Source organism: Serinus canaria, chromosome 14 (assembly GCF_022539315.1).
Source record: "Serinus canaria isolate serCan28SL12 chromosome 14, serCan2020, whole genome shotgun sequence".
Classification (NCBI taxonomy): Eukaryota; Metazoa; Chordata; class Aves; order Passeriformes; family Fringillidae; genus Serinus; species Serinus canaria.
This window is the reverse complement of record NC_066328.1, coordinates 15,528,152-15,555,528: the sequence shown is the minus strand read 5'-3', so window position 1 is coordinate 15,555,528 and position 27,377 is coordinate 15,528,152. Positions and strand designations below refer to the sequence as shown.

The window sequence follows — 27,377 nt, the reverse complement described above, 5'->3', positions numbered from 1 at the left end:
ACCGGGCCAGGAGCCCCCCCAGCCCCTGGAGACCCTGCGGGTGCCGGGGGATCCCAGAGGGCCCCGACCCCCCTGACCAGCGCCCAACGCTGCAGCCGCCCGGTGCCCCAGCCCTGCACACAGCCCTGCCCAGTGCCCACAGCCCTGCCCGGTGCTCCAGCCCTGCCCGGTGCCCACAGCCCTGCCCGGTGCCCACAGCCCGGTGCTCCAGCCCTGCCCGGTGCTCCAGCCCTGCCCGGTGCCCACAGCTCCGCCCGGTGCCCCAGCCCTGCACACAGCCCTGACCTGTGCCCACAGCTCTGGCCCAGCTCGGTGTCCACAGCCCTGCCCGGTGCCCACAGCCCTGCCCGGTGCCCCAGCTCGGTGTCCCGGCCCTGCCCGGTGCCCACAGCCCTGCCCGCTTCCAGGGGCTGCAGCCGCTGCTCTGGAGGAGCCTCTCCGGCAGCTTTCAGTGACTCGTCGGAGAGCAATTAACCGATAATGAACGCTCTCTCCCCTCCCCTCCCCTCCCCGGGAGCTGCTGTGGAGGAGCTGCGCTCACTGACCAGCTCCGGCCGCACAGCTGGGCAGATTTTGACCAAACCCTGACACTTCCCGGCATTTCCTGCTGTGCCAGAACTCGGTGCGGCCCCTCCGGGGGACCCCGGCCCACCCCCCACCCCACAGACTCATCCCCATCTCGTGGGCAAAGGAAGCCAAACTCTCAGGGTTTCTTTAAAATTAAATATTTTATTTTTTCATACATGCAGCAAATTGAATCAAGAGTATATGCCCATCTAAAAGGAGGTCTTCATGAGGACCGTTTGACAACACACAGCAGGTAGTCTAGGATGTAGAAAAGTCATCAAATACTTGCAGGTGAAATCAAAGTCACGAACACAAACTGTTCAACAAGAAACATTTCTTTTTTTTTTTTTTCTTTTTTTTCTCTTTTTTTTTCCCTCCTTGTTTTAATTGCCACTTTGAATGTGATCAGAAATAAACAGCTCAGGTGACACACCCATGCATGGAGCCAGAGGCTGTGGTCACACAGCTGCTCCTGCCACAGCACCGGGCAGGGGGAGCAGGTGGCACCTCCAGGTGCGATCCCAGCTTTGGGCACGGCCAATCCCGAGGGCTGTGCTCCAATCCCCTCGGCTCCTCCCCGGGCCACAGCTCTGGGACTCACAACCACGGAGCACAGAGACTGCCCTGCACTTATCTCCCCTCTGCCTGCATGGGCTGGCCACTGCACAGACTCCCAGTGATTTATTCATTAAATGGGTTAAATCAACTGACAGCTCCTTTGGTGATGCTCTCCTGACCAGCAGGCTGCTCAGAGCCCCGGCCAGGGCACACAGGCACAGCAGCAGCTCCCAGCCAGAAGGAGGGGAGCTGCACTGGGGCAGGGCAGGTGCTGGAGCTGCCCCAGACCAGCAGCCAAGGGGCTGCTCTCTGATCCAGCCTGTCCCAGGGACACCAGCGAGGGCCTGAGCCCACTTACCTGTAGCACTGGGGTGTGATCCAAGTGGGACAAAGCCAGCATGTGCCATCCTGTGCATGTCCTGCCACCTCAGCCCCTCCTCTGCCCTGCCCCGGGGCTCTGGGTGCCCCTCTGCCACAGGGGAGCCCTGCCAGTCCCACTGAATCCAGGTGGGACACCAGAGCTGAGGCCCCTCTCCCCTGCATCCCCAGCAGCTCCAGGTATGGATTTCTTGGCTTTCTCCACACACCTGTGGGGCACCTGGGGACTGGGCACCTGGGCCTTCCTGAGGCTCTCAGCTCTGAGCATCCTCCCAAGGCTCTGCTTTCCCCATCCAACAGCAAAGATTAAACCATCAAATGACATAAACAGTGGCTCAACCCCTGTCACTCTGCCCTTCCTTGGAGGAGTCCACACAGATCCGAGTGTCTGTGCAGGGCCAGGCACATCCCACTGTACACACCTCCACAGAAGATACAGGACATCTGGAGGTAAGTCTGGAATGAGTGTGGCAAGCAGCATGGACAGGGTCAGGAATACTCAAGGTATGAGTCCTGAGAAGGGGACCTGGCATTGGCCAGGCTCACCCTGGAGGGTGGATCTCAATCCCAAACTGCCCCCAAAGGTGCCTGGTGCCACACCCCAGCAGGTCCCCTCCGAGCCCCCCGCTCTGCTCAGGGTCCATGCACGAGTGTCACCCCAACACGGACACAGCGGCTCCACCAGAAAGGTGTGACCCCCCCCCCCCCAGCTGCTCCTGCCCTGTGCCCCCTGCCCCGGGTGCCCCTCAGCCCCGAGACCTTCCTGGACAGACCCGGGAGCGCCTTCAGAGCCACAGATATGGAAAGTAAAAACATTCAAGTGACACTGACTCTGCAGCAGCAGCTTTGAAGTCACAGAACGCACATGCTCTGACACAGCTGTGGTCTGCAGAGGATGGCCCCTGTCCTCAGGGCGTGCTGGGCTTGGGGAGCCCCCACCAGCCCCCCGACCCCTGGGCCTTGCCTGCTGCAGAGCCCCTCGAGAACTCCCTGCTCAATCTGGCACAATTTGCAGTTTTTCTGTGTTAGGTTTGGGTTCCTCCAGCCCAGGGCAGGACCCGAGGCCATGGGCTCAGCCCTCACCCCTGGCAGGCACAGGACAGTGCCCGTGGCTGGGTGACAGGGAGGGGACACTCATCCCCTGACAGCACCTCAGCTGCTGGCAGCCTCTAGTTCTCAAGGAATCATTAAAAGAAAAAAATAATTTCCAAAGCTCGAGTTTCACGTTTATAAAAGATCTACAAACTAGAATTTCCTCGATAGAATTCCTCATGATTGTTAAAATCCCCCCATTTCCCTGGGGCCTGGAGGAATGGCTGTGTCCAGCAGAAGCAGGGCTGGCTCAGAAAACACACCCGGGGTTCTGCAAACCACTCTGGGCTGTGACGGGAGTGGGGTGACAGGGCCTGGGGCATGCTCACCTGGGGCTCAGCCTCTGCCAACCCAGCAGTCAGCCAGGGTCACCCACTGGCTGGCCACAGATGGGCAGTGCCTGCCTGCTCCTGCCCTCCTCTGCCTGCTCCTGCCTTCTCCTGCCCTTCTCTTCCTGCTCCTGCCCTCCTCTGCCTGCTCCTGCCTGTTCCTGTCTGTTCCTGCCCTTCTCTCCTGTCCCTGCCTCCTCCTCCTCCCTGCTGTCCTCTCCTGCCCTCACCTGCCTACCCCTGCCTTCTCCCTCCTGTCCTTGCTCCCTCCTTCCTGCTCCTGCCCTCCTCTGCCTGCTCCTGCCTGCCCCTGCCTTCTCCCTCCTGTCCTTGCTCCCTCCTGCCTGTCCCTGCCTGCTCCTGCCCTCCTCTGCCTGTTCCTGCCTTCTCCTGCCCTTCTCTTCCTGCTCCTGCCCTCCTCAGCCTGCTCCTGCCCTCCTCAGCCTGCTCCTGCCTGTTCCTGCCTGCTCCTGCCCTTCTCTCCTGTCCCTGCCTCCTCCTCCTTCCCGCTGTCCTCTCCTGCCCTCACCTGCCCACCCCTGCCTTCTCCCTCCTGTCCTTGCTCCCTCCTGCCTGCTCCTGCCCTCCCGCACGCCACGGCTCTGCCTCGCAAGCAGCTGCTGGAATTGTCTCTTCTCACTCAGAGTTTTTTAAAAATTATTACTGACTAAAACCCCCAGGAATTTGGTGGGAATCGGGGAAATCAGGATGTCTGTGAAATCCATGGGTTTGGAGCCTGGAAGAGAATAGCAGAGGGTGGAAAGTAGAAAAGTTTCCGTTATAAATAGCCCTCAGTGCAGCCCTTTGGTCTTGGGCGTGTTTTCAGTCGGTAAATTGTAAACCAAGAATATAAATGTGTTTTGTTTTGGTAGAGTATTAATATCCTTTACAGAGCTGTTACACCTCGACAGTGTCTGTGAAAGATTTATGCGAGTGCTGACAGAGCGTATCAAAACTGCAAACTGTTCCAGATGTTACAAAAACCCCCCACCTTTCACTTAGAAAAAGGTTTGCTCTGATTTACAAGAACTGGCATGGGAGCGGTCGGGAGTCGCGATGCCCGAGGCAGGGAAGGCGGTGGGAGCTGGGCTGACCCTATGGACAATGCATTGGGAAATAGAGGTCTAGAAGCAGATTTTTCCACACTGATCAAATATATCCATGTCTTGAACAAAAGGCTCCTCTAAGACAAGCTCACACTCATCGCAAGCTTCAGCACAACGCTTTAAGCGATCAACCATGCTTAGCATTCCACAGCAACGCTTTGGGACTAGCTGGGCCACCGGGATCTCAGCGTCCCGCTGCGAAAATTACAGAGACCGTAGCAGTTTGGTATAATTCTGTTTAAAAACTCTATTAGTCACCACCAACTATAGTTCCTAGAAGTATCACTGACCGGTAACTGGCACCCCGGACACCTCCGGCTAGGGAAGCCAAGCTAGCGAGTGGCACGGACACGGAGAGGCTCCGAGGAGAAGCGGCCGGCGTGTTTGGCGGGAGGGGATGTGTGTCTGCACTGCTAATCCCGGAAGACTAGTGTCCTATGTACAGGGCCACCTGGCGTGGGACAGCGAGGACAGGGCAGCGCCGCCACTACACGTTAATGACAAACTCGGGGTTGGTGTAGGAGAATCCAGCAAACTCGTTCTGGTCCAAGTTCATGATGAAGAGTTTGTCCGTGGGCGTCAGCTCCACCGGCTGCCGGGTGAACTCTTTGTCGAAGTTGGAAGTGTCGCGTTTGTCCTTCTGTTAAACGGAAAGCACAGAGTTAAACTGGGCAAGGGACGAGCCACCGAGGTGACAGCACCGGGGCAGTGGCAGCATCCGGGGGCGCGGCTGGGGGAGCCACACTGTCCCCAGGCAACTTCCCCAGGGAGCCACACTGTCCCCAGGGAGCCGTGCTGTCCCCAGGGAGCCACACTGTCCCCAGGGAGCCCACACTCCACGCTGCTTTCTCAAGCTGCCCCCCGAGCAGGAACTCACAGCCCTGTAGAACAGAGGCAGCCCCACACCAGCAGCAGGAAGAGGAGAACACCAGTTTAACACGCCTGAGACACACGAGCAGGACACAGAGGGACAGGTGAGAGCCGTGTTGGGAAGGGAGCATCCCTCCTGTCCTGTTTGCTGTGGGAAAGAGAGAGCACGGAGCAGTTCTCAGCATGCAGAACCCTCACTGCAACCAGAGCTCTGGCACTGCACAGGAGGAAGGAGCCTGGAGGAAGCAACATGCCTCGAAATGGCAGCAACAGTCACTACCATGTCAAAATTTGCACAAAATAATCAGCTGTAAGAGCTCTTTCTGCTTTGAGCTTGATTTTTGAATGATGCCGTGATATGGTGTTAAGCAACACTGGTTCATTGATGGAGGATGTGATTTGCTCCAGGGTTGTACAGAGAAAACACACAGCACTTCAAAACCTCTGAGAAGGAAAATTCCACATATGCAACATTTTCTCCTTGCAATTTCTTAAGGAGAACAACTTTGCAGCTACACCCAAGCCAAAAAAGGGAAGAAAAGGACGTTAGTGTCAGGATTAGCACTGGGAACCTGCTATCAGCACTGCGGAGCCAGCGCCGGGAGTGCGTGGGCTGCTCTTCTAAACCCTGCAGATCAGAGAGCGCCTGCCTCGGGGCTGTCCTGCTCTGGGAGGTGACAGAGCCATGGCTGGAGGGTGACTGAGCACTGAAGGTCCAGCACAAGCACCCCAGGTCCTTCATCCACAGTGACCAGTGGTGGAAGGACACTGGTAGCTGGGAACTGGCTCTGCCTGTTTACTAAAGCCACCGGGGACAAAAGGCTTCTCCACCCCTTCTTCCATGTCCCCATACAGGACAGACCCCAGCTCCCTGCTGGAGGTGACCTTCCCCTGCTGTGACACAGGTAGGACCCTGCCAGCCTTGCAGGAACCTGTATTTGTTTTCCATTTTTCCCAGAGTTTGCCTTTGAAGTGTGGCCCCACCATGCCAGGTTCTCACTGGGCTCTGCTGCACCAGGATTTTTAGCTTGAACCTAGGAAGGAAACTGTGGGGGCCCTGCAGGTCCTGCACCCCATCCCACCCCCCACAGCTGAGCTCCCACTGCTGTCCTGGGGAAGGAGCTGGCAGGAGAGATGCTGTGTGCCCCCTGCAGCCCCTCCTGGTCCAATGGGACACTGGGGCACCTTCATGCCCCGAGCAGGAGCATGGCCAGGACACAGAGCCAGGTCTTCTGCCAGCCTGGACAGGCCAGAGGCACCACACTGCAGTTGCAGCTGGACTGAGCCCTGGGAGATGAGCCAGCAGTGCATCAGGACCTCGGGGAGGTTTGCAGATTCCACTTTCCCCAGCAGACATCCCATCAGCATGGCTTTAGCCTTGGGCAGGAAGATCAGGAAAAGCCAAGGACGATGGAGCAGAGTAGAGGTGGGAAGAAAACAGGTCTGGATGGAGCTCAAGGAGCCGAGTGAGGAGAAGCAGAAGAGGCAGGAGAAGAGGCCGTGGCTGTGCTCTCAGGCTGTGAGCACAGGGTGATGTTCCCCAGGGCACCGGTGTCTGCGGCTCCCAGCCGGGCCCTGGGCACCAGAGTCCCTCCAGGGCTCTTCTCTCCAGCACAGAGAAGGAAGGAGATGTGGATTTGGGGGCACAGAGCAGGAGCAGGAGGGCAGACAGGGTGAAAGGATCAACTTCAGGTGCAGAGCTCTGCAGGCAAAGGGTGAAGCAGTGGGAATGTGAGGACAAGCCCACCTCGACGGAGCAGGGTGCCCCAGGGTGCTCCCTGGCCGTGGCTGTGCTCGGGGTCTCTCTGTGGAAAGTTGCCCAAGGCTGCTGGAGAGTTCTGAGACGACCACGTGGTTCCTGAAGGCCACATCCATCCAAACCAACGTGGGCCAGGACAGCACTGTCCTACCAAGCCAGGAGCTTCTCCCGAGCAGGAAAGCTTTGGGATGCTGCAAAGGGAATGACACATCCACATGTGACTGGTGCAGTTTGCCTCCATGGTCCCCAGCCCTCAGGAGCCCTGGAGTGGGAAAAACCTCCTGCTGCTGCTTTTGGGCAGCAGAAAGCTCTGGGAGAGGCTGCGATGGGCCCGGGAGGGGGCTCAGGACAGCCCACTGCCCTCTCCTGCAGCCCCCACTCCCTGGGGCCTTGGCTGGAAGCTGAGCAGGACAAAGTGCGGGTTGCTGGAGCCTTACCTTGAATTCTGCCTGAACTGCGGCAATTTGGCCTCTGTCAAGAGGATGAACAATCCCTCTGGGAGCGGGCAGGGAACGGCGTGCGGGTCTCCTGGAGAGAGGGGAGCGCGGGGGACAATCGGGGCTGGCAGTGCCTCCAGCGATGGGCGAGTTGACTGCGGGAGGTGGCGAGGAGCACAGCAGGAGCACAGCCACAGGGGTGGCGTGGCGGTGGCACGGTGTGGCGGTGGCACGGTGTAGTGGTGGCACGGCGTGGCGGTGGCACAGTGTGGCGGTGGCACGGCGTGGCGGTGGCACGGCGTGGCGGTGGCACGGTGTAGTGGTGGCACGGCGTGGCGGTGGCACAGTGTGGCGGTGGCACGGCGTGGCAGTGCCCAGGCACAGCTGGCCCGGAGCAGCATTTCTGCCTAGCCCAGGGGTGGGGATCCCCCTGAGCGCTGCCACGGAGCCCCCTCCCCACAGCAGAGCTCCAGCAGCTCCCGCTGACGGCCGGGACCTCTCGGAACAACCTTGGAGCGTCCGGAACTTGGCAGCGGCGGATTCCAGGAGGCAGCAGGGAGGGTAGCAGCAGCCGTAATCCCTCTTTAGCTGGAAATGCCAATCGCTTCTAACAAGTGCTCCTGGGAGAGCGGGCAGGGAGGGATGAGTCACGCCAGGCTCTGCAGCTCGGGGAGTGCGAGGCGATGCCACAGCCGGTGCTGCCAGGGATGCGCTGTGCCAGCCTCGGACCGTCCTTCCAGCCGTGTCCTCACCTCAGACCATCCTTCCAGCTGTGTCCCCAGCCTCGGACCGTCCTTCCTGCCGTGTCCCCAGCCTGGACCGTCCTTCCTGCCGTGTCCCCAGCCTCGGACCATCCTTCCTGCTGTGTCCCCAGCCTGGACCCTCCTTCCTGCCGTGTCCCAGCCCGGACCGTCCTTCCTGCTGTGTCCTCACCTTGGACCATCCTTCCTGCTGTGTCCCCAGCCTGGACCATCCTTCTGGCCTCACCCCCACACACCAGCTCCTTCCCCGGCCGTGCTGGAGCCCGCAGCGGTGGGCGCTGCTGCAGGAGGCTGCGGGCAGTCGCTCCCTCCCGGATGATGCTTCCAGAACATCCCACCTCGGATTTTTGGGGCAAACAGAGGAAGGACGAGGCGCGGCTCCACCACCGCCACTGAGCCAGCAGCATCCCCCAGCAGCCAGGGCAGCTTCCAGCCCTGGCTGCCGGCAGGAATCACCTGGCTGAACTGCAGAAACTCGTTATTGCCAAACACAGGCAGGTTTCTGGGGCGGGTTTTCTCACTTTTTATTTTATCATCCGTATCAGAAAAAAATAAATTGGCACATTACAAATCAAGCGGATTGATACAGTGACAGCCCACCAACATCTGCAAGGGTATAAAAGGAAGCAGCGTGATTGTTGTCCTTGCAAGAGAAACTCACCTTTCCTGAAAGGTTTCCTTTGGTGCCAGAAACAAAACTCGGGCCATTTTTAAGGGTAGAAGTACCCATTGAAACAAGTTTTTTTACTCCCTTCATATCAGAATTCACAATACTGCTCAGAGTTAAGTACCTCCCGTTTGGGTCAATACCATTTTTGACACATTTAAAGCACAGGTAACAAACTCCATCAGTGGCTTTGGCATCTGAGAAGAAGAAAAAGCTTTGCTACGGAACGGATGTTGGTGGTGTTTACTAGGGTGACCAAGGATTCAAAGGCAGCTCTTCCAAATTTCCCATTTACCACGGGATGTTTGTTTTGATTTTAAAAAATGCTACTTAGAAACTGCACAATCAGGAGAAATCTTTGCCAACAGCAGCTCTGCCTTTCCGAATAATTTATCCCATGGCTGGGGACCTAGCCAGCCCAAAGCATCTGTGCAGGGAAGGGGAGCTGTGGTGGGGCTGGACACACAGCAGGACACGGCCAAAAAGGAGCCAGAACCAGCATCTCGACTCTCCTGAGCCTTTGGGAGGAGAGAGACCCTGGGGAATGGTTTCATTAAAAACACTTACTTGCCACTAAGGCTAAGAAGGATAATTATTAAATTTTCATGGTTATTTCAAACACTAGAAAAAGGACAGAGCAGGAATTAAAGCACATGATGAAGGGATTTCTCCCAGCTGTCACCCTGTCTCCGTTTTCGTTCTGTCACCCACTGAGCTGTTCCCATTTTCTCCAAACAAAACGTTACAAAAGCCACTTGCGGCATTCCTTGCACATCAGTCCCCTCCAGCGACACCCCAAACAACAGGAAGACACTGAGAGGACCTGAAGCAAGCCCAGGGATGCGAGTTCTGCAATGGAATGTGTCACCACAGCAGCAGCTGGGACCGGGGGATGGATGCAGGGATGAGATCTGCACAGCAACTTAGCTCTTGGCTTGAGGCTTAAAAAACTCAGAGTTAACAAAGGAAAATCCTTCGAATTCTGACTGGTCAATGTTCCCGACGACTTCCTGGTCGGGAGGAGTTAGCACGGGCGGGTGCCGGGTGAAAAACCGGTCGAAGTTTTCGGCATTGCGTCCGCACTATGGGAGGAGAAAAGAGCGGAGGTGGGTGGGGCAGGCAGGTGGGATGGGCTGCACCGCGGGAAAAGGGGCAGAGCACACCTGGTTAGTCACGGGGGCATGGCATGGCACGGCACGGCATGGCACGGCACAGCCAGGGCCGGCAAACCCTGCTGTGCCACGCAATGCAGCAGGAATGAGATGGGCTGCCACGGCTCACGGCGCTCCTGCCCACACACACCTGGCACCTGCTGGCAGGGCAGCGCCCACGTGGGCATCCCCCCTTCCCAGGAGGTTTCCAGGAGCAGGGGTTTCTGTCATGGCTGCACTGCTCAGAGGTTCTGTCCTGCTCGAGGAGAGGAGAGGACCCATCCCTGGCCAGGCTGGACAGGGCTGGGAGCAGCCTGGGGCAGTGGAAGCTGTCCCTGCCATGGCAGGGTGGCACTGGATGGGATTTAAGGGCCTTTCCAACCCAAACCAGTCTGGGATTCCATGGTTCTGATTCCCAGGGCTGTCCCTTCCCTACAGTCCAGTCAGACCACAATGGTCCACAGCCTCACGGTCCCCAGTGGTGCCAAACCTGATTTAATTTCCTTAGCCATCAAAACCAGGGTGCTGCAGCTTCCCAGGCTGCAAAGCCCGATTTAAGGGAGTAACAACAGCAGCAGCTGGGATCAGGGGGGTGCCAGGTCACTGCACAGCCACAGACCAGGCTCCATCCTTGCCTGTCACCCCCATGTCACATCCCCACGGCTGGCATAGGCTGGCCACTGTCCCTCCTGTCACCCACAGCCAGCACTCTGCAGGCTCTGGGTCCTCAGAGAGCTGCTCAGGCAGCAGCTCCCAGTGCCCTGGGCAGCAGCTCCCAGTGCCCTTGGGCAGCAGCTCCCACTGCCCTGGGCAGCAGCTCCCAGTGCCCTTGGGCAGCAGCTCCCAGTGCCCCTTGGGCAGCAGCTCCCACTGCCCCAGGGCAGCAGCTCCCAGTGCCCCTGGGCAGCAGCTCCCACTGCCCTTGGGCAGCAGCTCCCAGTGCCCTTGGGCAGCAGCTCCCAGTGCCCCTTGAGCAGCAGCTCCCACTGCCCTTGGGCAGCAGCTCCCAGTGCCCCTTGGGCAGCAGCTCCCACTGCCCTTTGGGCAGCAGCTCCCAGTGCCCCTTGGGCAGCAGCTCCCAGTGCCCTGGGCAGCAGCTCCCAGTGCCCTTGGGCAGCAGTTCCCAGTGCCCATGGGCAGCAGCTCCCAGTGCCCTGGGCAGCAGCTCCCAGTGCCCCAGGGCAGCTCCCAGTCTCTTGGGCAGCAGTTCCCAGTGCCCATGGGCAGCAGCTCCCAGTGCCCCTTGGGCAGCAGCTCCCAGTGTCCCTTGGGCAGCAGCTCCCAGTGCCCTTGGGCAGCAGCTCCCAGTGTCCCTGGGCAGCTCCCAGTCCCTTGGGCAGCAGCTCCCAGTGCCCCTGGGCAGCTCCCAGTCCCTTGGGCAGCAGCTCCCAGTGCCCCAAGCTCCTCTCCCACTGCCCCAGGGAGAACACACGCCACAATTTTTCCTGGGCATTTAACTTTCATTTGTTAAGTAAACAGATTTGCATTTTTAATAAACATCAGACTAAACCTAATAAAATATTAATGACAAATACATGCAGAAGTCAATGTTTCCCAATTCCTTCCTCTGCTCTGAGCTTTCAGGGAAGGCAGCATGAATATCCATCAGCCTCTGATGGGCTGTTCCTTGGGCAGCCCCTGAACGTCCTTATAGCACCAAGTCAGACACTTGCTCTCCTCAAACCTCTAAACCAAGCTCAAGGAACAATGTTTGCCTGGGTTTAACCCCAGCTCCAGCCCCTCCAGCGTGGGCACCGTGGTTCCCTTGCCTTGCTAACACCACATCTTTACAGTCCTAGTCTGGCTTGGTTAAACTCCTGCTCCCCAAGGCCTGAGCTCAGCAGGGCTGGGCCCAGCAGAGCTCAGTGCACACCCAGAGCCCCCCAGAGCCCCCAGCCCCACTGCCAGCCCCAGCAGAGCTCAGTGCACACCCCGAGCCCCCCAGAGCCCCCAGCCCCACTGCCAGCCCCAGCAGGGCTCAGTGCACACCCAGAGCCCCCCAGAGCCCCCAGCCCCACTGCCAGCCCCAGCAGGGCTCAGTGCACACCCAGAGCCCCCCAGAGCCCCCAGCCCCACTGCCAGCCCCAGCAGAGCTCAGTGCACACCCAGAGCCCCCCAGAGCCCCCAGCCCCAGCAGGGCTCAGTGCACACCCAGAGCCCCCCAGAGCCCCCAGCCCCACTGCCAGCCCCAGCAGAGCTCAGTGCACACCCAGAGCCCCCCAGAGCCCCCAGCCCCAGCAGAGCCCAGTGCAGACGGGCAGGGCAGCCCACGCTCTGTGTCTGACAGCACTGCCTGCCTTGTGGCTACAGAGAAATCTGCTGCCTTAGGAAAAAAATAAAAATAAAACCCACCAAACCAGCAACCCCCTCAGAAGGACTGGAAAATTAATCCTGATGAGAGGCTGCCAGTTATTGGAATAGGAAGCACAAATATATTTTAATATGCACATTGGCAAGCGAGGATTTCTCACTATCACACAATGAGGTAAGAATATGTGGATGGAAAATTTGAAAAGTTGCATCTACCCATGGTATTTCCTGCCCTGCTGTGTGGAATTTATGGGCTTTCTGTTTGGATGCAGATAAAATGGATGGCTAAATTCAATGCTTTAAAGCTGAAAACTGTCTTTGAGTTTCTAGAGGGCACATCCCAGCCCAAGGCCTGGAGGAGGTGAGTTCCAGGCTCCAGGCTTGGCCCAGCCCGGGCTGAGGGAAGCAGGGAGGATCCTGCTGCTCAATCCTGCTGCTCCAGGCAGAAAAGGTCACTGTCTGCACGGGCACCTTCCTTACAGCTTCCCAAACTGAGCTCCTGCTCACTGGACACAGATGCCATATGAAATTTTACATTTATCTAAAGCCATCTAGTGAAAAATTGTCCTCATTTTAGTCTGGTATTAATGTCCAGGCATCACTCCATGCTGCCTGGAGAAAGGGGGAGGGTGGGAATTTATCTTACATAAATCCCGGAGTGTCCTGTCCAATATTTACAGCCAGCACAGAATGGCTTTTCCTCCTGAGCTGCAGAAATAAACCTGTCAGCTCCAAAGACGGCCTGGTATTTAATCACCTCCCTGCTTGATTTCAAATGGAGACAAAAGGCACAATAAAACATTTGCCATTGATCCCTGGGAGGCAATCAAGGACCAGAGGAGCTGAGGATGCTGCTGCCACCCGCCCTCGCCCCAGTGCCACCGGGAGGGGCTGGACACCCTGCAGTTCCCAGGGTTTTGTCCCAAACCAGGGGCACAGCCACAACCCCACTGGCCTTGCAGGCATCACCTGGGTGAGTCTGACCTTGCTGCTGCTGCTGCTCCCTGCACCCTGGGCAGGATCAGGGCTCTTCTGGCAGTGGCATTTAGGGGATTTTGGGTCACAGCACGACCTCGGGGCCACACTGGGGGTGCCTGTGCTGCTCAGGGGGACAGGGGTGCCCTTCACTCGTGTCTGGCTCCAGCCTGGGATGCTGCAGCTCGTCCCTTTATCCCTGCTGCTGTCAAAGGGAGCACCCCCTGCCAGGGCTCCTGGTGTGGGACCATCCCTCTGCTAGGGAAAAGCCAAATTTCTGCCTCACACACTGAAAACAGAGGGAAGAGCCTGGGAAATCCCAAAGTCTTCACAGGGCCCAGAGCAAATCCTGGCTGGATTACCAGAGGTGTTCAACCTCAGCACATCCACCTGCCCAGTGTCAGCCCCTCAATCCTTGAATCCCATCTAATTAGGAAATTACTTCTGCAAACACCAGAACTCGCCCTGTACAGGCTGAACTAAGGCTGCAAAACCCCCGTGCATGGAACTGGTGATTTTGCACATCCAGGTCTGAGAGTGGCCTTTCAATATTAATTAACTCCGAGCAGTTAGGGGGAAATTAATTTATGCAATTAAAAATTATTAGATTAAAAGGCATTTTTAACCCCCGATGCTGTTGTGAATAATCCTGGGCTCTGCTGTGTGATTTCAGTGCTTTCAAAACGAGACTTTTCAAATCACTAGGCTTTATGTAAAGTAAAGGAGTAATTAGATACCAAAAACAATAATTATCTCAACGAGAGACAGGGAGAGCAGGGAAGTGTAAATACACTCCCAGGGTAACTGCAGACCCGGGAAAGGAATTGTTATGCACCAGCCAGAGCAGGGAGCAGCCAAGCAGAGCCCCACGTCAGAAGCACCAAAGACAAGCCAGCCCCTGATCTGTCTTGTTCCTGACTCTGTGATAAAGGTTAATCAGGCACAAAGCAGCACAGGAGCTCCTGGGAATTGAGGAATTGGCTCTGAGCTGCGGCCAGGCCAGGCTGGAGCCTCCCTCCGCTGGCTGGCAGTGGGAATGATGGAGCTCTGCGGAGGGGGGTGGGTCCCTCCCCAGCAGCAGCAGCAGCAGCGCTGGGCAGGCACTGAGAGCCCCCCAGGAGCCCCTGTGCCCCCACCCTGAACTGCAGAGGGGCCACAGGAGCACAGGAAGGTGGCCAGAGGGTTTGTGGCTGCTGCTGCTGCAGGGGCACGGGGCAAAGGGGGCTCTGTGGGAGCAGGAGGGGCTGGGAAGCTGAGCCCCCAGCTCACATCAAACGTGGACTCACGGTGCTCTGAGAAGCAAAATGAGCCTGCAGACACCCTGGATGGGGCTCTGCCCCCCTTGGCTGGAGCTCCCAGGGCTGGGCATGCACTGCAGCAGGGCAAGGCTGGGGACAGGTGGGGGCTGGCTCCCGGCCCTCATTTGCATCTTATTCCTTATTTTGAAGCTCTGGATACAGACAATTACTGCAGCCTGACCTTTACAGATGCTAACTATGAGAAAATAAAAGGAAAACAAAATAGATTTAAGCCAAGGAGAAGAGCCAGGCCAGCAGCACTTGGCCCTGGTGTGGCCACCAGGGCAATCACAGGTCACAAACACTGGGCCACATGTCCCCTGCCACCCCCAAACCCTCTGTGCAGTGTCCAGCCCCACTGCCATCCCTGCTGCTCTGCCCTGTGCTGGCACCAAAGACACAGCTTTTTCCAGCACTGCTGGAGAAATATCAGCTATCAGCAGGTACCTGAGTTGTCTTAATCCTCCCTAATCCCAAATCAGCTGCTGTTAATCTCCCTGTCCTATCAAACAGGGAATTTTCCGGGTGCCAGCCGCTGGGTGAAGCGACAGCCGGCAGCTCACAGCCCCCCTCCCCAGGGCTGGTGGCACAGGGATTTCTGGAGCAAGGAGACATTTAAAACAGGACAAAATTTGCACAGTTTAAAGCAGCAGAGCAGTGAGAAAGTGATTTTGATGGAATTCAGTTGTTTTTCACTGTTAGCACCAAACACCGAGGCTGTGCCCCTGCCCAGGGCAGGCAGTGACACTGGGGACCTGCTCAGGAGGAGAGAGGTGGGAGGAGGGGACACAGCAGCAGCACCTTCACTGGGAAACGGACCCAGAGGTGGGAGATGGCAGAAGCTATGGGTTCAGGAGACAGGGACCTCTGCAGAATGACCCCACAGTGCCCCTTCAGTGAATCCAGGTACGGACCAGGATCCCTCCACAGCTGGAGCTCGTGGATCCCCCCTTGTACCTCAGCATCCCCAGCACAAGGGTCAGATCCCACCCCCAGACAGCCAGTCATGGGGGCACAACCAGCCCCAAGGACTTCCACACCTCTGAAACCTTGATCCCAAAGGCACAGCTTTCCCAGTAATGCTGCAGTGCCCCGAGGTTCCCTCCCCTGCCAGGGAAGGGCAGGCAGGCAGCAGCCCAGACTCCTGCGCTGCCCATCCTGCGTCTCCCCACTCCCAGGCAGGGCGGGGAGCAGCACATTGCCCCTCTGAGGTGGGCACAGCTCAGACTGACAGGGCAGGGCAGCTCTCAGCCAAGGACAGCAGCCAGGAGCTCCCTGCAGAGGCACCGCTGCCAGCACTGAACCTGGGGAAAAACATCCTGAAAGCCTGAAATCCAAACCTCAGCCCCAAACACGGGCAGGGCAGCCCTGGGGCGAGGGCCAGCTCTGCAGAGCAGCATCCCTGCCCATCCCTGGGGCTGTGAGGCTCTGCCCAGCCACCACAGGGGTGTTTCACTCCAGTTTGATCACCAGGAAAGGAGCTGTGGGAGGGAAAAACCTGCTGGAGCAGAGAGGCACAGAGAGAGAGCAGAGCTAAAGGCAGCCAGCACCCCCCAGCAAAGCAGCTCCCACTCCATGGTCCCCCTGAAAGCAGAGTTTTCCAAGCACCAAGGGGCCCTCAAACGAGCAGGGCGTCTGTAAAGCAGAGCTGCAGGAGGCTGTTATGGGCACAGGGACAGGGAGGCTGCAGGTGAGCACACGGAGCGTTCCTGGGCTCTGAGCTGACCTGGGAGGATGGGTTAGGGAATGTCCCCACACCGAGCACAAATAGCAGCCATGAGGGCAGGTTCAGTGGGGATTCAGCTCTCTGTGAAACACCTGAGCCCAGCTGGGGCACTGCAGCCAACAAACACCTGGGGGAGGCACGAGAACAATCCCAGCCTTGAGGAGCTGGAGCAGCACAGAGAGACTGGGACACTGCTGTGACCCTGCCAGCCCCCAGTGACACAGGGAAATGGAGAAATCCAGGGAGGGCCATCCCTGCTCCTGCGTGTACACGGGGGCAGGAGAGCACAGGGCCATGCAGAGTCTGGGCACACAGAGCAGCACCATGGGCAGGGACACCCACACTGGGGCTCAGGCTGCAGCCCTGCACCGGTGTCACCCCTGCCCTGGTGGCACAGGGACAGATGTCACTGCAGATACAGCTGCACCAGGAGCACTCAGGCATTCCTGTCTTTTCTGACTAACAGCTTCCCATTGCTGCCTCCACGTTGGTTTGCCCACTCCCCAGGCTGCACTCCCAGCTCATCTCTCAGCAGAGCCAGGCAGGGCTGAGGAGGAGCTGCCAGGATGCCCCTGCAGAGCCAGGCTCCAGCCTCCTTCCACCCTGGAGAGAAGCTGTGGTGAAATCCAGCTCCACTGCCCAGCCAGGCACCCTGAGCTCAGCTGGGTGTTGAAATAAAGTTGGGATTAAAGAAAAGAGAGACCTGAGAAAAAGGGAGGAGAACCACAACAGACCTGGGCTGACAAAACAGACAGGCTGCACCACCGAGGGCTCCAGGAAATGAACCTCTGCAAGCCAGAGCTGGGACCAGGCACCAGGGACTGCACCTGCCCCAGCAGGGCTGTGGCACGTGCCAGGTGCCAGGGAACACCCCCTCCAAGGAGACAGGGACCTGCAGGACCCAGCAAGGGTGGGAGAGGCCCTGGAGGCTCCCCAGCAGTGGGACAGTGGGGGGACACAGCAGTGGGGGGACCTGGCAGTGGGACAGTGGGGGGACACAGCAGTGGGACAGTGGGGGGACACAGCAGTGGGACAGTGAGGGGACACAGCAGTGGGGGGACCTGGCAGTGGGACAGTGGGGGGACACAGCAGTGGGAGGACCTGGCAGTGGGACAGTGGGGGGACCCAGCAGTGGGGACTGGGACAGTGGGGGGACCAGCGTGGGACGGACGCAGTGCAGGGGGGACACAGCAGTGGGGGGACCTGGCAGTGGGGACAGTGGGGGGACACAAGCAGTGGGACAGTGGGGGGACACAGCAGTGGGAGGACCTGGCAGTGGGACAGTCGGGGGACACAGCAGTGGGACAGTGGGGGGACACAGCAGTGGGGGGACACGGCAGTGGGGGGACCTGGCAGTGGGACAGTGGGGGGACCCAGCAGACTTACAGCCTTTGGCTTGAAGGGGGGCTGGATCTCCTTGCGCTCCAGCTTGTCCCAGTCGATGTAGCGGAAGAAGGCGTGCTCCTTGATGTCCCGCTCCCCCTCGGGGCCGCAGCCCAGGCGCTTGGCAGGGTGCTTGGTCATCAGCTGGGGACGGGAGGCAGGAAACAGTCACAGCGTGTCCCGCTGCTCCCCAGAATGTCCCCTCTGGGACAATGTCCCCAGGGAGCTGCTGGACACCCCCCATCAGAGCCCCAGCTCCTCCAGGTGCCTGTGGGGCTCCGAGGAGAGGACACTGAGGAAGGAGCTGAGTGACTCAGGGACAGGGAAGGCTGTCAGTGACAGACAATGCTTTATGAGAGCAGACTGTGCAGATGGCAGGTACACGAGCACTGGCAGGATGGGCACATCCCCTTCCCGTCTGGGAATGGAACTGGTTTGCCAAGGAACATCCCCGGGGTGCTGGCAGGGCTCCCTCAGCACCTGGCTGCAGCAGGGGAGCTGCCCAGCAGTCCCTTTGCTTGGCACAAACTTCTCAGCACCTGCAGAGTTACTGTAAACCCCACTGCCCCTTTAGGATGGACAAGCTGCCCTCCAAAACTTCCATCACCCTGGGAGCAGAACCCCCTCACCTCCGGGGCAGGCAAGAGGTGGATTCCTAATGAGAGAGCCAGTTTGGGGGAAAATAGCACAAACAGTCCATTAATGTTGTTTATCATCTAAACTTCTCCTCTTCACTGGCTCAGTAAGGGAAAGGGGCCCCAGGAGCTACAGGCAGCTGCACAACATTAATATCCTGGGGCAGGGTCTGAGCCCTGCTCAGAGATCAGATGGAGATTCCAGAGATTCACAAGGTGTTGATAAGGATGGAGAATATGAGCTTTGCACTCACAACAAAAGCACTGCTTCATTAAAAGCAGGGCAGCTCATCCTGATGCCAGCAAGCCTGGCTCCGTGTCCCAGGGCTGGGGGTCTGTGAGACCCCCGGGAGGGACAGGAGGTGCCAGTGCTCTGGCTGGGGAGCTGAGACACCTCCCAGTGCTGGATACAGGTCAGCCCTGCCACCCCAGGGCACAAAACAAACCTGCTCAGGAGAGCCCACCTTTAACTGCAACAGGGCACTGAAAGCAAGGGAAACCCTGGGGAAAAAACCCCAAGCCTAAAACCCTGAAAAGACAAAAACTCCAACAAATACAAGGAGAGAGCAGAGCCACCAACTGCTCTGTGAGCAAACAGCTCTACATCCCTGCCTCCAGCTGGGACAGCATCTGCAGCTGGAAGAGTGATGGGGAGCAGCTTCTCGAGGCAGCATCTCCCTGGAAAGCCCTTCCCCAAAGAGCGAGGGCCTGGCAGGCTCTGCAGGCTGGGCAGTCCCTGCTCCTTGATTTACAGCAGCAAACACAGCCAGCCCTGAGCCTGGCCCTGCTCCTGCCCAGGGGAGGCTCAGCAGCACTGAGTGTCCCCCAGCCCCTGCCTGACCAGGAACACTCTGGATTTTCCCTCCACATCCCAAACAGCACCAGCAGGAGGATGGGAGATGGTGACAGCCCCTGTGGGAATGCCCCTCCAGCCACCCAGAGGTTTCCAAATTAAGGACTTGATTTTCCTGCTGACTGTGGCAGGGCAGCACCCTCTTCCCGTGCCTCATTCCAGGTGGGAGCTCCTGCAGCAGCTTTTCCCCACGGGACAAGAGAATTCTCCTCTTTACCAGCAGCTCAGAATCCTGGCAACGCCAGGAAGAGGCTCTGAAATGCCGCAGTGGGAGCGTGAAGCGCAGGATGTGTCACTTGTAGATAGAAACACTATTTTGAGATACAGAACACTCAGATATTTTCAATATTAACTATTATAAGCAAACATTTCTTAAATTCCTACACAAACACTTATTTATAGCAGTGTGGCACTGGGGGGTGAGATGAGGCTCAGTCCCAGGCACACAGAACAACATCAGGGCCCCGCCAGCCTTTATCCATCACATCCCAAATTAACTCTGGCTGCAATTAAGCCAGGCCTAGGCCCAGTCCATGGAGAGCCCAGCTCGTGATGCTGGGCGAGGCAGAACTTCACTGCAAATTAAGAGACAGGATAATGAAAATGCTGCCCTGACCTCATGGAGACACCAGCAGAGCTTCAGGTTGTCCTGAAGGGCAACTTATCCCAGCTAAGTGGGAGGATGAAGGTTTTGTCTCTGATCTTAGGAAAACTGTTTGGGAATCACATCCACTTTCCCTGAGCATCATTTTTCACTTCAGACAAAGGTTCTCAGAGCTGCCCTGGCCTCCCCTGGTGGGGCACAGGGTGTCTGGGCAGGAGCCCTCCCTTGCCACCCTCCAGCACCCCAGCTCTCTCCTGTGCCCAGGCCAGCCCCAGTCCCAGCCGTGTTTCTGTGTTTCTGCTCAGTGCAGGGGCACAGGGAGGATGCAGGTGCTATTTTAACCTGGCTTTAGGACACACACACAGTGGCACAAGCTGTGCCTTTAGCCCTGGCAGGCACAGGCACCAGAACCCACGAGTGTCAGAGCCCGGCCGTGCTGGGAGCCGTGGGTGGGCTGGGAGCCCAGGGGTGCAGGCTGTCCCTCCCCACACTCCCCCAGCCCAGCAGAGGAGCCAGCCCTGCTCTTACCCCTTTGCAGATGGCCACGGCCTCCTTGGACATGGACTTGGGGTAGGCGACGTTGTGCTCCATGATGGACTGGAAGAGCTCGTCTTCATCTTCTCCCTCAAAGGGGGCCTGGAGCCAAGCAGACACAGCTTCAGGGGCCCTCCTGGATCCCAAAGATCCCTTGGGCTGCTCTGCTCCTGGGCCTGGAGCCAGCCCCGGGCGTGCCACACAGTGACACGGGTCCTGTCACTGCAGTGCCCACACCGGTGTCACCCGCAGCTCAGGGAGCTGCCCACCCAGGTGCCAGGCGTGGCAAATGCCACGGCAGCATGTCCTGTGCTCACCATGGACCCAGCCCAGCCCAGAGGAGCCAAACTCAATCACCTGGCCAGCCAGCATCTCGTAGAGCAGGACTCCAAACGCCCACCAGTCCACCGACTTCCCGTAGGGCTGGTAGGCAATGATCTGCAAAGAGCACAGAAATTACAGCACAGCACCAGGGGAAAACCAGCAACAGCAGCGTCCTCTGGCTCTGACACAGGGCACAGCCACCCCCAGGGTCCCTGCAGTGGGTCACAGGGACGGGTTATTCCCTGGGACACCCTTCAGCACTGGAACCCCCACCCCGAGGGACCCCCAGACCCCCCCTTGCTCTCTGCAGTGCCCTGGGGAATTCAGGGGGGAGCAGTTCACACCACACAGGCCTTGAGAAGGAAAGAGCACTTGAAAGAAATCCCCTGTCCTGTGCTGTCCCCCACTGCTGGTTTGGGAAGGTCACAGGCCAGCAGGGGACATGGCCCAACCGGTGACATGGCCCTGAAGGTGACACGGCCTGGCAGGGGACACAGCAGGTGACACAGCCCAGCAGGTGACAGTGACACAGCCTGGCAGGGGACACGGCCCTGCAGGGGACACAGCAGGTGACACAGCCCAGCAGGTGACAGTGACACAGCCTGGCAGGGGACACGGCCCAGCTGGGGACACAGCAGGTGACACAGCCCAGCAGGTGACAGTGACACAGCCTGGCAGGGGACACGGCCCAGCTGGGGACACAGCAGGTGACACAGCCCAGCAGGTGACAGTGACACAGCCTGGCAGGGGACACGGCCCTGCAGGGGACACAGCAGATGACACAGCCCAGCAGGTGACAGTGACACAGCCTGGCAGGGGACACGGCCCAGCTGGGGACACAGCAGGTGACACAGCCCAGCAGGTGTCAGTGACACAGCCTGGCAGGGGACACAGCCCTGCAGGGGACACAGCAGATGACACAGCCCAGCAGGTGACAGTGACACAGCCTGGCAGGGGACACGGCCCAGCAGGGGACACAGCAGTGACACAGCCCAGCAGGTGTCAGTGACACAGCCTGGCAGGGGACACAGCCCGCAGGGGACACAGCAGGTGACACAGCCCAGCAGGTGACAGTGACATAGCCTGGCAGGGGACACGGCCCTGCTGGGGACACAGCAGGTGACACAGCCCAGCAGGTGACAGTGACACAGCCTGGCAGGGGACACGGCCCAGCTGGGGACACGCAGCTCTGTTCAGAGGGAGTCCCACAGGGGCCCTGTGCGGGCTGTCCCTGTCACCTGGGCACGCAGAGCCCTGCTTGGAACAGAAGAAGGCCCAGGAATGGGCCAGGCTAGTGTCAGGACGGTTTTCCCCTGCAGCCACACTGGCTGAGCACACCCAGCTGGTGAAGGAGGAGGCACAGGGCAGCAGAGGGGCCACAGCACCACAGCCCCACAGCCTTCCTGCTGCTCCAAATGCAGTGGGCTCCTCCTCTGGGACCCAGGGCAGCAGGCTTTAATGACTTCCTGGGTGCCAAAGAGATTTGCACCCTAATTTCCCATTTGCTGTGCTGCTTTTGGAAAAAGATGAATTGCAGCAAGGAGAAGAAAATAAGAGTTAAAGTGAAAACACTTGGGCAAGCACATGGAGAGCTGGTCATTTGTCCTGCTTTGGAGGAGCATTAATCACCCACAGCCACAAGCTCTGCACCAACAGCACCAGAATTAATCCTGCTGGGATGAGGGATGGAACACACGTTGGATCCAAGAAGGGGAAACCTCCCTGGGTGCAGCAAACACAGTGGGGTTTAGCACACAAGAGCACTGATGTCCTAGCAAAGAGAATCTCTTTCTCTGAAACATTTAAATGAATAAATATTAACCTCATCATTGCAAATTCAGCAGAGTGACAAGAGTTTAGAGGGATACTTTTAAGTGAAGGGAACAGACATTTGAATTTCACAGGTCTGGATTAAACTGTGCCCATACAGCACTTCATGGAAGTGTCATGTGTGAGTCTATCACATCATTAAAACCCAAATGCAAACTCATTTTGTGGGGATCTAGAGCCATGGATGGGGAGCCTCTCCCCACCAGACACACAGCCCCTGACTGCAAACAGCGAGCTGGAGAGATCTAAGGATTTCCACTCCACATGGAAATACTGCCCACTGATAATTCCCCGTTTCTCACTGGTCATGGTGTGCTGGAAGCTTCTATCACACAGAGTGAGGGGCAGAGCTGAGCCCCTGGGTTTGTCATTTCCAGGAGCAACCTGCAGTGGGTCTGAGCATGCCAAGGACAGGGCAGGCTCAGAGCTGGCAGCAGGATGGACACGGGCAAAGCCCCGGTGAGGAAATCCCAGTGCAGGGAGAGCAGCATGAGGATGTGCTGCTCTTTGAGGTGGACTCAGCACAGCAGGGAGGCAGATCCAGCATCCCTGCTCCCTTAGGGGGATGTGGGGACACGAACTCTGCAGGCTGATGGTGGATTCCTGAATCCCTGTTTCAGCTGCAGAGCTGCCCAAAGCCAGGGCACCCCACACAGCTCAGTTCCGTCCCTACCTCGGGCGCGATGTAGTCCGGGGTGCCACAGAAGGTCTTGGTGGTCACCCCGTCCCAGATGTTCTCCTTGCACATGCCAAAGTCAGCGATCTTGATGTGCCCCTCGCTGTCCAGCATCACATTGTCCAGCTTCAGGTCCCTGCAGGGCGAGAGCAGAGCGTGACTCAGGGCACGGCGTGAGCCCCGCCACGGCTCACACCCAGAGCCTTTGCAGGAAAATGCTTGGGGAAGCGAGTGAAAGTCAGTCAGAGACTGTCAGGATGGAGTGTGGATTGTACTTTTAACCCCCAGGAATGCCGTGCTGGGCTCAGCGCTTTGAAGTGTGCAATGGAAAGCACTCATCTGGCAGCAGACCGATTTAATTGATTTTTTCCTTTCACTCCGGTGAAAATCAAAGTGCACTTAGAGCTCTCACGATGGAGAAGCACCTACTCAGCACAAGTCCCTGCCTCACCTGTGCTCTGCCCCCCTGAAATACAAACCAGGTGTGTTTCCCTCTGCTGCTCAGCCCCAGAATACCTGTTGGTGGTACCCAGCCCCCAGGAGCTCTGCTCCTTTGCACAAACTCCAGCAGTGGATCCAACTGCAGATCCCCAGACCTGAATCCCAGCCTCCAGCCACCACTCCAGAGGTGGATGCTCCAGCCTCAAGGACACTTCTGTAGCAAGCACTGGGTATTTTGGTGCAGTTTATACATTCTGGCTGGGTTCAAGGCTGTGTTTTCTAATTATCATGTCAGTGCTCAGAGCCCTGACAGGCCAAAGGCAGACGGACATGAGCTGGGACTCGGATTCCGAGGAAGGAAGGAAGCAGAGCCACTGGGGACCAGCAGACCTAGAATCTCTCCGCAGCAGCTGATGGCAAGAAACAGCCCTCACGTCAAGTTTGTTCCACTTCTTTCATCTTTAGCATCTCCTGACTCCAGCAGCACTGTTGGCATCTCCCTTTACAGAGCACTTAATGGTATCTGACACTCATTAGGATGCTCCGCTCCACCCTGGGCTCTGGGAGCTCTCCAAGCAGGGAGGAGCAGTGAACGCTGGTTTCAGAGCTCAGCCAGCAGCCTGTGAGCCTGGTCCTGCACGTGGCAGTGACCCAGCCACCTCTGGGTGCTGGAACCATGCTGGGGATGGCACAGCCTCAGTGGCTGAAGCAGAAGTGACAGGGTGGCACGGCAGAGCTGGGAACACAGTGACTCCAGCTGCAGTGGTAAGAGAGCAGGGCCCTGCAGCCAAACCCGGGGCTGGAGCTGGTCCAGGCTGCCAGCCAGCATTTGTGTTGTCTGAGAGGAACACATGGAACAGGGGCAGGAGAGAGCCTGGGCTGCCTTCCCACGAGCAGGGGTAAAGCAGGAGCCTCCCCCAAACCAGGGGCACCCACAGCTCCCAGCTCCCTTTTGGGACACGCCACGTGTCTGTGGCTGGGCTCAGTGATCCCACAGGTCTTTCCCAACCCTAAGGATGCTGCCATGCTACTGTGGGCAGCTGGAGCCCCCATCCATGGCATGGGCTGGGGCAGAGCAGGACCTGGAGCAGTGCTCTGTCCACGGCCCCGGCTCTGGGGGAGCTTGGGGGAAGGAGGGAGGGAGGGATGAGCTCACCCACCGATAAATGATGCCTTTGCTCTGCAGGAAGAAGAGCCCGATGGCTATTTCTGCTGCGTAGAATCTGAAAGAGGAGGTTTAAAGGGAAGACTGATAATCACAGGAGAGAAATGAAACCTTCCCGATCGGGTGGCAGCAAAGGGAGCGCGTCAGGCAGGTGTGAGCAAGGGACAAGGAGGGAAATTCCAGAGGGATGATCCCAGGGAGCCTGAGCTGGCAGGGATGCCACTGGGGGCTGTCACTTCTGGTTGCACAAATTCAGCAAGGGCTGGACCCACGGCTGCTCCTCACCACACGCTGGCTCAGAAAGTCATCCCTGCTCCTGGAGCCAGCAGGTGCTGCCACACTGCCCTTGGACAAACTCCGGGTCTCAGAGGGCCCTCAGACACCAGTTCAGCCTTTGTGGGGTTTATGTGAACAGCTGAAGGCTCCCAGGAACACATCCTGCTCTGCCCAGCTCTCAAGGAGCAGGAGCCAAGAGCCCCCGGGAACGCCTGGGCTGGGCACCCTGGCAGAGGAGCCAACCCCTGCCCGGTCCCTGGGAAAGGACCAGGCAGAGCAGAGGCCTGGTGTGTCCCAGGAAGCCTCCACACCCCCTGCCTTGTGCCTTTATGTCCCTACATTTATCTATTTCACTCAATTACAATACAAGGTACCCCAAGGTGAGGTGGAGGCACCAGCACCAGACAAGAGCTCTGCTGCATCTTCCCCCTCCTGATTCCTGCCAGGAGCTGCAAAGCCCTGGGCTCTGTTTGCAGCCCTGTGGCACAGGTACACCCCACACCTGCCCCCAGGTGCCAAAGCCCTGCACTTACACAGCGTGGGGCTCCTTGAACCTCCCGACCTGCTGGATCTGGTACATCAAGTCCCCACCATTCACGTATTCCATCACAAAGTACAGGCGATCCTGGAGGGAAAAGGGAGCAATTAGCACCGGGATTATCAGAGCAGGGGATCTGCAGGGGTCGGGAGCAGGAGCCAAGGCGACTGGCAGCTCCAGTCTGTAATTCCAGGGAAGCACAGCCATCATCCCTGAGCTCCCCAGGGGCTGCTGTCCATGCAGAGCCCAGGAGCACTGAATCCTTGGCAGTGCCCAGGACTGGGGCTCTGCCCCTCTGCAGACAGATCCACTGGAGAGGGCACGTGGAGGCATTCCCAAACCAGAGGTTTTTCACTTCCCAGGAATACAGCTGCTCTTCCTGACAGAGCCGTTTTCAGAGTGCTGCTCTGCAGGTCCCTGCTGGCACGTCCCCAGGCATTCCCTGGCTCCAGTCAAGGGATGCACAGGAGACAGGAGCAGTTTCCAAGGGGACCAAACTCCATCCACAGCCACCAGGACTGGGCCAGGCCCCAGGAGGGGGTGTGACACCCCCAGCCCTCTCCCAGGATGGCAGTGCTGGGGGGCCACAGTCTGCAGGGGACCCCTGGTCCAGCTGGGGAGGCAGGAGGGGGCTGCTCCTCCCCTCACTCCTTCCAGCCTGGTCTGAGGGGTCCCCCTGGCCATGCTCACGTGGGGTTAAGGGGGTCCAGAGGGGAGGACAAGGAGCTGCTCCCAGGGCTGGAGCCAGCCTGGGAGAGCTGGGGCTGCTCACCTGGACAAGAGGAGGCTCCAGGGGACCTCAGAGCCCCTTGCAGGGCCCGAAGGGGCTCCAGCAGAGCTGGAGAGGGACTGGGCACAAGTCCATGCCTGAGCCCAGTGACAGCCCCGGGCTGCCCTATGCCACCCACAGAGGGTTGGAGGGAAGGACACAGAGGCTGGAGCACTGCAGGAGTTGCAGGTTGGCAGCTTTACATAATAAAAAATCCCCTCATTTCCTCCCTAAATGAGCCTTGCCCTGCTTTGCAGACAGGAAGGACAGGGAGCTCACAGGAGATGCAGCTGGAGCACTGCCATAACCAGGGCTGAGGAGAAACTGGGGACAGCACCCACGGGGCTCTTCCCAGCCTGGCAGTGCCCACCCAGAGGAGCTGGGCTCAGCACCCACGAGGCTTCCCAGCCTGGCAGTGCCCACCCAGAGGAGCTGGGCTTAGCACCCACAGAGCATTTCCCAGCCTGGCAGTGCCCACCCAGAGGATCTGTGGGGCACAGGGGATGGAGCACAGCAGCACAGGGGCGATGGGGCTGTGTCAAACACGTGGCACGGATGGGATGGCGTGGGGAATTCTGCTTTTCAGCTGCCTGGGGATTTGGGAGCACCCCTGAGTGCAGGGCAGCCCTGGCAGGGCCAGCCAGCCCACGTGTGCCAATGTCACCTTGAGCAGGCAGCACACGGCTGGGCTGCAGCTGCCTCCTAAATATATCGATCTGCTCCGAGGAGGAAGAATATTAAAAAGACGGGCTCTTGAAGCAGCCAGCTGAGCTCTAAAAGCAGGGCTGAGCTCTCCTCTGGGTGGGGAAGGGAGCGGCGTGCCCGGCAGAGCAGCGCTGTGGCTCAGGCAGGCAGATGGCACGGCTGCCCACGGGCACCAGGCTGGTCTGGCTCTGCCCCTGCCACCGGGCACGGCGTCTGGCCAGGGCTGGAGCCCCCACACCCGCCGAGCTGCACACGGATGGAATGCACTGCAGAGCCTGGCACGGGGCTGGTGACACTCCCCTGTGCCCGGGCAGCCAGGATGGCACTGCCAGGGCTCCTTTCAGTGCCCTTCTAATTAACTGCTCCATCCCCTGCCTGCCTGGGAACAAGGGCAGAGCCAGGACAGCAGCCACGCTCCCCATCCACCCCTTACCAGATATTAGGGAGAAATCCCTCCCTGGGAGGGTGGGCAGGCCCTGGCACAGGTGCCCAGAGCAGCTGGGGCTGCCCCTGGATCCCTGGCAGTGCCCCAGGGCAGGCTGGATGGGGCTGGGAGCACCCTGGGACAGTGGGAAGTGTCCCTGCCCATGGATGGTGTTCAAGGTCCCTTCCAACCCTAACCATTCCAGGATTGTGTGATTTACCACCCCAGTGAGGCTG

The 27,377-nt window shown here is 58.6% G+C and overlaps 1 protein-coding gene across 2 annotated transcripts in view; it reads right to left on the bottom strand.

The window, feature by feature from the left end:
- Positions 1–715: 715 nt before the first annotated feature.
- PRKCB (protein kinase C beta) overlaps positions 716–27,377 on the bottom strand; it is a 90,844-nt gene continuing 64,182 nt past the window's right edge. The window contains exons 11-17 of one of the 2 annotated variants that reach the window (XM_050980063.1): positions 25,239–25,330; positions 24,425–24,487; positions 22,821–22,959; positions 20,351–20,431; positions 19,988–20,095; positions 17,371–17,511; positions 716–4,670 (exon numbers count right to left, since the gene is read on the bottom strand). In XM_050980063.1, coding sequence (XP_050836020.1) covers positions 4,518–4,670; positions 17,371–17,511; positions 19,988–20,095; positions 20,351–20,431; positions 22,821–22,959; positions 24,425–24,487; positions 25,239–25,330 — 777 coding nt within the window. In that variant the 3' untranslated portion in view covers positions 716–4,517. Of the gene's footprint in view, positions 4,671–8,364; positions 9,607–17,370; positions 17,512–19,987; positions 20,096–20,350; positions 20,432–22,820; positions 22,960–24,424; positions 24,488–25,238; positions 25,331–27,377 lie in introns of those variants that run through there. The other variant, XM_050980062.1, reaches the window with a different exon arrangement.